Source organism: Chiloscyllium punctatum, chromosome 19, assembly GCF_047496795.1.
Source record: "Chiloscyllium punctatum isolate Juve2018m chromosome 19, sChiPun1.3, whole genome shotgun sequence".
Taxonomy (NCBI): domain Eukaryota; kingdom Metazoa; phylum Chordata; class Chondrichthyes; order Orectolobiformes; family Hemiscylliidae; genus Chiloscyllium; species Chiloscyllium punctatum.
In genome coordinates, this window is record NC_092757.1 from 86936093 (window position 1) to 86945597 (window position 9505).

Genomic DNA, 9505 nt, shown 5'->3' on the forward strand with positions numbered 1-9505 from the left:
AGTTGTGAACACGGCCCACACCAATCTCCAATCCATTGACTTCATCGACACTTCTTGATGATGTGGAAAGGCAGCCAACATCACCAAAGACCCCTTGCACCCTGGTTATAATATCCTCCAACCTCTTCTGTCAGACATAAGATACAAAAGCTTAAACCCATGCACCAATAGGTTCAAGAACAGCTTCTTCCTCGCTGTTTTTAAAATTCTGAATGGACCTCTCAAATTTCAAATCTAATGTTGATCTTGATTTTTGTGCACCATCTTTGCAGCCGTAACATTGCATTCCTCGCTTTGTTCAATCACCCCATGTCTGGTATGATCTGCCTGGCCAGCACGCAAAACTTTTACTGTACCTTGATGTGTGACAATAATAAATCAGATCAAATCAAAAAGGTTGTGTGTTGTGTTGGAAAGAATTGTGTAACTCTCAAAAGTGAACTTGCCTTTACATGTGAACTGAGAGGTTTCCGTTGACAGATCCCAGAACCGCACCGTAGTGTCCCCTGATCCACTTGCTAGATACCTTTAAACATCAGAGACAATGGGTCAATACTGCACACCGTATGCCATTAGCACTATGTACATTCAACTACACCAACCATTAGCAGTGCTACATAGTTAATAACAGTGGTGCAGTAGACCATTCTACGTATCAAATTCAGCTTCGCCACTGATCATCTCACCACGATCTCCACATCCATTAATGTCATTAGTATCCAGAAATCTATTGATTGCTGTCTGAAACATCCTCAGTGACAGAGCTTCTACAGCCCTCTGGGATGGAGGATGCCAGAGATTCACCACCTTCTGCAAAAGGAAATTCCTCCCCATGAGACTAAGTTCCCTGGTTCTGGACCCGCTACTCGGGGAACATCATGTCACGCCAGGTAAGTTTCAACGAGATGGCTTCTCATCCCTCAAAACTCTTGAGAATGGATGTCCAGGTGCCTCAATTTTTCCTTAAGAGAAAATCCTGCCCTTCCGAGAGACTCATCTGGAGAAGCTGCAAGGGATGTCATCTGAAGAATTACTTCCCGAGTTTCTACACAGACCTGATATTAAGTTCAGATGGGCTCCCAAAGCTCTCATGTCCCCTGCCCAAAAACACACTTACTGTGTGAAAAACTTGGGCATTTTGAGAATGTCAGAAAGTATCATGCATTACTATGTTATGCATTACCCATAATATTCTGCATTACATTATGCATTCCTACACAAGTGCTTTTGTTTAAACTTAAGCAAGGGAAGGTGTGTTTTAATATTTTTTCATATTATTTTTACAGACAATGAAGTGCCTTTGAAGTGCAGACAGTTCAGAAAAGATTTACCTTACCAGGATGTAGCCAGGAATGGAGGATTTGAGATATAAAAATACACTGGAAAGGCTGGGACTTTGCTCACTGGAGCGTCGGAGGTTGAGAGGTGACCTTTTATTGAGGTTTATAAAATTATGGGGAGCATATATAGAGTAAATGACAAGGATCTTATGCCTAGGGTGGGTGAGTTCATAGCCAGAGGCATATTTTTGAGGTTGGAGGAGAAAGATTTAAAAACGACATATGGCGCAACTTTTTTTTGTTTACATGGAGCGTGCTTTGTCTATGGAATGATCTTCCAGAGGAAATGGTGGATGCGGGTCCAGTTACAACATTTAAAAGACGTTTGGATAAATCCACAAACGCAAAATGTTTGGAGAGTTATGGGCCAAACATCGGCAAGTGGGACTAGTTGAGTTTGGGATTATGTTGGGCATGGACTTGTTGGACCGAAGGGTCTGGTTCCATACTGTACGACTCAGTGACTCCATTGCTGTAATGTGGGAACTATGGCAGCCAATATGCAGACAGCAAACTCACACAAACAGCAATGTGTGAATGAGCTTTTGCAATGCTGGTAGAGGGGTAAATACTGGGTAGGACATAGAGGATAAATTCCCGGCTCCTCTTCAGAACAGGGGGTCTTCAGTATCTCTACCTGAGCAGGCACTTGAGACTTTGATTTACCATCACATTTCAAAGCCCTGAGCAGGCTGGGTAGAGTAGAGAGGGAGAAACTGCATCCATTTGTAAAAGGGACAAGACAGGGTAAAGATTTAAAGAGATGCGTGAAAGTGCTAAGGGTGATGTGAGGAAATGATCTAACTCAGCGAGTAGTAAGGGAACAGTGCCTGGAGACTGAGGCATTCAAAAGGGCATTGGATGATTATTTAGAGTCATTGAATCATCCAGCACAGAAACAGTCCCTTCAATCCATGCTGACCATAATCCCAAACTAAATACTAACTGTGCTTCGTCTATATCCCTCCAAACATTTCTTATTCCTGGACTTATCCAAATGTCTTTAAAACCTTGTAACTGCACCCACATCCACCAGCTCCTCTGGAAGATCATTCCACACACAAACCACCCTCTGTTTAAAAAAAAATTGCCACTCATGTCCCTTCTTTTATCTTTCTCCTCTCACATTAAAAATGTGCCCTCTAGTCATGAAACCACCCACCCTCGGAAAAAGACAACTGACATTCACTTTATTTATGCCCCTCGTGATTTTACAAACCTCTATAAGGTTGCTCTCAAATTCCTATGGTCCAGTGAAAGAAGTCCCATAAAATAAAAATCCAGGAGACTGGGGTACGAGGCAATGATGCTAGTTTAATAAGCCCATGCAAGTATGATAGGCCTTTACCTTTGCATAAACCTTTTATCATGTATAAGAGTACATTTCTAACAGTGCAGCATTCCCCCAATACTGTACTAGAGTGGCAACTTTAGTTTTTGAGCTGTAACAGGACTTGAAGCAGGAAGTTTGTAATTGAGGGATCAGAGAGCTACCAACAGGGACACAGCTAATGTAAAAAGAACAGATTCAAATAATTTTTCTCTTCAAGAGACTTGCCTCCCAGTTGGACTGAAGGCCACTGAAATGACCGCTTCAGCGTGTCCTTCCAAAGAGCTGGTACAACGTGTGACAGCCCGAACCCGAAACACAGCCTGCGGTTGGTAAATAATGTCGATAACATTTTCCGTCTCCACCTTTTGCTCTTGCAGTGTCTTCTCCAGCGAGGTGACAATCTCAGTCTCAAGCACAAAGAAGGCCAACGGCGGGGGGTCATCCTGAAACCATCAGAAAATGCAGTTTAATTTATTCACCCCACTGGCCACCTGCTATCCAATGGGTTTACTACAAATGAACAATGATCAACAACAAAGTACTTTCATACCCATAACCTCCGTCACCCCAGACTGACAGGTACAGCAGATACACAGGAACCTGCAAATGCCCCAAGCCCCTCACCATCCTGACCTGGAAATATATCTCTATTCCTTCAGCGTTGCTGAGTCAAAATCCTCGAATTGTCTCCGAGTGGGGCAAATTAGGGATGGGCAATAAATACTGGGCCCAGTCAGCGACACCTACATCTTGTCAATCAGGATTAATAAAAAATGAACCACTGGTCATCAATCCTGACTGATACAACTTCTGATTACTCATGTCACAACGATAGTTAAAGACAGTGATTTTCCTCCCCCTTGTGTCCTTGATTAACAGCTCAGCTTGCAGGCCTGTTTTCAATTCCTCAAAGTTGAACTCTGACAGTGGGAGGTGTCTGCCTTCCTATCAGCACTCCCCCAGTGACTGTACAGCCCTGATAAAGTCTGTGCACGTATTCACAGTCACGACCTCGTGTTCTATCAGACTGACATAACCGGGTCATGTGTAACTCTCTGGGTAGCACTCTTATCACGGAGTCAAGTGTAGAGAGTTCAAACCCATCCCAGGGACTTGAGCACAAAAATCTAGGCTGACACTCTATTGCATTATTAAGAGAATCTCTCAATTTTGTCCATACTGAAAAATTCCCTATCGAAATTTATTTTGTATATCGTATTCATTCATTGGAAAAGGAACTACTACCTCACAGCGCCAGGGACTCAGGTTCGATTCCAGCCTCGGGCGACTATCTGTATGGAGTTTGCACATTCTCCCTGTGTCTGTGTGGGTTTCCTCCGGGTGCTCCGGTTTCCTCCCATAGTCCGAAGATATGCAGGTCAGGTGGATTGGCCATGCTAAATTGCCCATAGTGTCCAGGAATGTACAGGCTAGGCGGCACAGGAGGAAGGGGAGAAGGTGCTGAGCTGCCTTCTTAAACCATTCCAAAAACCCAATGGCTATAGGTCAGCTCCTATACATTTTTTAAACATGTTTGCATGACACACGTCTGGGGCAGGAGGGACTTGGCCTTCTGGGCGAGAGGTGGGGATACTAGCACTGCACCATAAGACCCTCACTATCCAAGGCCTGGGTTTGCTTCAGAGATCAATCAGGTTCAGGTATCTTCAGATTGGTGCAACTTAGACTTTGTGCCTGTCTAGTGCAGCACAGGTGAATCCTCTGTTAACTCAACTCCTGTACGTTTAACACATACAGCTGAAAACACACAGCCACGATTGGAAGTGGGAAGACATGCAAGAGTCACAGTAAGTGCCATGGTACTCCACACACGACAGTTTAAAATGTGAAATGATTTTACCTTTGCCAATAGAACATTGCACACAAGCTGCAACTTGTCTGGGGTTATGTCAACTGGAACATCTAAAGGTGCCCCCAGAGTCTCCCCGCTCTCATCTTTGAACTGTACCAGCAGTCGCTGGCTGCCCTCCTTCATTGCTGGACCCTAAACAAGAGCTGGAGAGAAAAAAATGGAGAGAGAAGCCAATCAACTATCAAGGGTTGTGAAAACTGCAGCACTTGGAATCATTTTGCAGATCTATCAGCAAATCAACTGATCAGGCCAAAAACAGAATGGTCTGCATGAAAGAATGTCAAATTAAAATGAAAGAAAATGCGGAAAGCTGCAACAAAAAGGGATTTGGGGTTACTTGTGCACGAAACACAAAGCCAGGACACAGGTGCAGCGGGTAATCAGGAAGGCTAATGGAATGTTGGCCCTTATTTCAAGGGGGCCACAGTATAACAGTAGGTGCTATACAAGGTGCTGGTGAGACCACATCTTAAATATGGGCGGCACGGTGGCACAGTGGTTAGCACTGCTGCCTCACAGCGCAAGAGACCCGGGATCAATTCCCGCCTCAGGCGACTGACTGTGTGGAGTTTGCACATTCTCCCCGTGTCTGCATGGGTTTCCTCCGGGTGCTCCGGTTTCCTCCCACAGTCCAAAGATGTGCAGGTCGGCTAAATTGGCCATGCTAAATTGCCCATAGTGTTAGGTTAGGGGTATGGGTGGGTTGCGCTTCGGCGGGGCAGTGTGGACTTGTTGGGCCGAAGGGCCTGTTTCCACACTGTAAGTAATCTAATCTAATCTAATATTGTGAGCAGTTTTGCTCCCCCTTATAAGGGAAGGTTTTGTTTCAGTGGAAGCAGTTCAAAGAAAATTCACTAGGATGATCCCCAGTTAGACAGGTTGGGACTCTACCCATTGGCATTGAGAAGAATGAAAGGAGACCTCATTGAAACCTACAGGATTCTTCAAGGCCTTGACAGAGTAAAGCTGAGAGGATGTTTCCACTCATGGGAGAGGCCAGGTCCAGAGAGCATTATCGCAGAATAAACTGAGATGAGGAGGAACTTCCTCTCTCAGAGGGTTGTGTTCCTCTGGAAATCCTTGCCTCAGAGAGCTATGGAGGGGCACAGACTGTATGCATACTTCGGGCAGAGACTGATCAAGTCTATCAGGGAATCGAGGGTTACAGGGAAAGGGCAGGGAAGTGGATGTGAGGAATGTAATGTCAGCCACAATCCTACTGAATGGTAGAAGAGGCTCCAGGGCCAAATGGCCTACCCTTGGTTCCTGTTTGTTATGCCTTATTTTGGCCACTTGATCAGAACTGAAATGTTACAGAGAGCTCTTTGAGAAGACAAAAATGGAGGAAGCACGGGGAGGCATCAAACTGGGAACTGCTGAATGACGGATGTCACAAAGTGGTTATGTACAGTGAGGGAAGGTACAAGGTGGATGAGTTACCCATATCATGACAACAGAGCTTTTGGCAGTAGCAGCATAATGGTTGGCAGGAGAATGTTGTTTTTAACAATGGCCCTCAATCCGAGGGCCAGCACAGGCACAATGCTGAAAATTCCCAGAACATTAATCACAATCTAACATTAAAAGGTTTGTTAATCATAAAATGCTGCCTCACAGCAGGAGGTCTTTAGTTGGGTAGACTTTAAACCTGGTGAGCAAACACCAAGCAAGCAGAGTGCTTTGTTCAGAGCGGTGTGGAGCTTCATACAGGTTGGTGAGGCTACATCCACAGAGACAAGTGGTGAGTATTTCATCCCAATCCTGATTTGAATCCTATTCGCGGTGAAGAGGCTTTCAGCATGTCAGATTTTTGTTAAACTGACAATAGTTCAATCTGCAGCCCGAGTTGCAGTGTTTACTGAACTAACTATCTTTATGCGGCATCACAGAATAGAGTCCAGTTCACAGAGTTGTGTGGGCGGTGAACCTGGTTAGCCCGTTGCTGCATATCAGCTGAATGAAGGCACACTGTATGTTACTGGGTCACAGGATCCATATATAGGGGCTGCACAAACACTGAACTCAAGGAGAAAATCAAAAATTAACAAAAAAAAAGAGAACTCACACTAAAGAACATAAACTAGAGCACAATTAAATGAAACGGGGTTAAGTTCCACAACTGCACCAAGCCCCAAACATTACAGAGCGTTCTCATTTGTCAAAAGGCTCTGTACTTAAGTCCTGTTCCAGAGATCTGAACACAAAATCTAGGCTAACATTCCCAGTGCAGTACTGACAGCAGTGATGAGTACTACCGACAGAATTGAGCACAGCATCATCAAAGGTATTAACTTTCAGAGAAGACATTAAACCATGCCCTGGTTAATTCTCTCCCATAAAGCATTCCATGGCACCTTGAAGATTGACAGGAGAAAGCGACCCAACGTCCCGGTCAATATTTTTTCCTCAGCCATCATCACACAAAAGAACATTTTTCCTAGCCATTCAAAGCTGTTTGAGATATGGTGCTGTGCTTGGATTCATAGAATCCCTACAGTGTGGAAGCAAACCATTCGTCCCATCAAGTCCATACCGGTCCTCTGAAGAGCATCCTATCCAGACTCACCCCTGACCCTATCCTGCATTTCCCAAGGCTAATCCATTTAACCTGCACATCTTCGGACAGATTCTTTGCCATGCCTCCTACTGTACAGCAGCAATTAGTTCATTTAATCAAAGAACATGCTCTTCAGCTGTTCATAAGAAGCAGAGTGCACACTGTTTGATGCGATTCCACATTTGAGCAGCTACTGAACAATCACAAGTGCACTAATACCTACACTAACAGTGAATTTAAATCAGTTAATATCACTGGAGATTTTAACATGGTGCATTTACACTTGCTGGAAGTAACTTGTATTTATACAAGCATCTGCAGTCCTCACTATCTCCAAGTTTATACACAGTGACCTACTCTCTGCAAACAAAAGGAATATGTTCAAGACTATTCCTTTTTGGAATTACCTGGGAGATTGTGGAGCTTAAAGTTTGCCATTGCTTTCTATATGACAACGATTCAACTAATCAAAACCAACTGACTAACTCATCAGCTCCCTTTTCTCCTGTGTATAAATCTTTGTGATTATTTGAAATTTGGCACTCTTGCATTTATCCTGATGAGCACTAAACAAAAAGCTTTGGCAACATGGCTCTAATCTCAGCAAGATTACTGCCCAGAAGTTCATCAATAAATAAGTGTTCTCCACCATTCCAAGGCTGCCTATTCAAAACACAATTTTTGTCTTAAACTAAGTGATTGACTTCTGCAATGTCCCAAAGAGTTTATGGAGTGAGCAGCTGATACATTCTGAGCAGATGGATCCAGTTACGTTTTATGTATTGTTGATTCATCATTAGCTGTAACCCATCACTGATATTCTCTAATCACCCATTGAAAATGGTGATGAACAACCTCATTGTACTACTGCAGTCCAGTTAGTGAGGGTGCACGAACAGCACTGAGAGAGAGGGAGGTCCAGATCTTCCAACCTAGCAAAGGAGTGGCTAATATATTTTGCCCACATTAGAATGTGTGTCCCTTGGGAACTCCAGTCCCCAGGATCACAGGGCTCCAGCCCGAAATGTCGATTTTCCTGCTCCTCGGATGCTGCCTGACCTGCTGTGCTTTTCCAGCAACGCACACAACTCTGATCTCCAGCATCTGCAGTCCTCAATGTCTCCGGCTCAGCCTATCGTGCCTACTCTGTTGTCTAGTCTGGCTCTATGACCTAGCGCCAATCTCCTGCCTTTATCCCCATATCCCTGCACACCATTACCACCCAATGCAGTACTCTCTTTGAGTACCTCAAAAAAATTGTCCACGGTCAGATTTGAATCCAGATCCATGGGACATTAAAACAAAATTGTAGATGCTAAAAATCTGAAACAAAACAAATTGCAGGAGGAACTCAGCAGGTCTGGCAACATGTGGCCAGGAAGCACAGTTAGTGTTTGGAGTCCAGTTGTGAAGAACTGCTCTTGAAACATCAAACTTTGCTTTCTCTCCACGAAGGCATGCCAGGCTGCTGTGCAGTTTCTATTTTAGCTCCACAGAACATCACTTGGGTCTCGAGAAGCTGATGAGAAGGTTTGGGGAGGGTAAGTAAACTCTCAGGTGGGCAACACTGAAGCGAGGGGATGGAAATTGTTACAGTTTCAGAACGTGGCAACAGTAACAATTCAGATTGTTACAGTTACAGGGTTCTACTGCACAGCCCAGCAGCCAGGTAAAGGGACACACCTGAGAAACAAAGGATAGAGCAGGGGAGGGCTGCTGGAGATGCAATGATGAGAGTTTTCAGCAGTGGCCTGATGAAAGGGGATTTTCCTTCACCCCCACCCCCCACCATTCTTAACCCAAGAGTGACTCCTACAATTGAAGGGATCCCCAGCCCGAGACCTCAAGCATTCACATTCAACAGCAAGAGCAAAACTGGCTGCAAATTACCTTTAAATCCCGAAAAGCAGCAGCAGCAGCAGCAGCAGCACATGGACTGATTGTGAACCTGACAAAACTTGTCCAACCCAACCTGACAGGGAAGGGGTAGCAAGAGTCTCCGCTTTCAATCTTCCCGGAGAACAGAGTACGGCGCCCCCTCGGTCTGTCCGAACTGGGAGGCCAAACAGCAGCTAGGGTTTTGTTTAGATTCAAGCTTTCCTCTTTAAGGAGTATTTCTCAATTGTTCTTTAGCGTCTTCGTTTTGGCTGCCAGAATAAACTTTTTTATTTTTTTTTAAAAAAAGCAATCAAGATAACAATATTTTTCAGTAGACAACCAGGAGGCTGGAAGAACACAGCAAGCCAGGCAGCATCAGGAGGTGGAGAAGTCAATGTTTTGGGTATTAACCCTACTTCCGGACGAGAAAGGTTGGAGGACTAATTTCCACTGCTTAAAGAAAAATAACAATGTATTTTCCTAACAGAACGCAAAACCAAAACTATTAACAAATCCAAGTTCTT

At 44.4% G+C, this 9505-nt stretch overlaps 1 protein-coding gene across 1 annotated transcript in view; it reads right to left on the minus strand.

Annotated features, from left to right (window-relative positions):
- nle1 (notchless homolog 1 (Drosophila)) overlaps positions 1-9107 on the minus strand; it is a 34862-nt gene extending 25755 nt beyond the window's left edge. The window contains exons 1-4 of the mRNA XM_072589979.1: positions 8994-9107; positions 4535-4689; positions 2899-3116; positions 447-526 (exon numbers count right to left, since the gene is read on the minus strand). Of these exons, the coding sequence (XP_072446080.1) occupies positions 447-526; positions 2899-3116; positions 4535-4669 (433 nt within the window). The 5' untranslated portion in view covers positions 4670-4689; positions 8994-9107. The remainder of the gene's footprint in view (positions 1-446; positions 527-2898; positions 3117-4534; positions 4690-8993) is intronic.
- Positions 9108-9505: the final 398 nt, after the last annotated feature.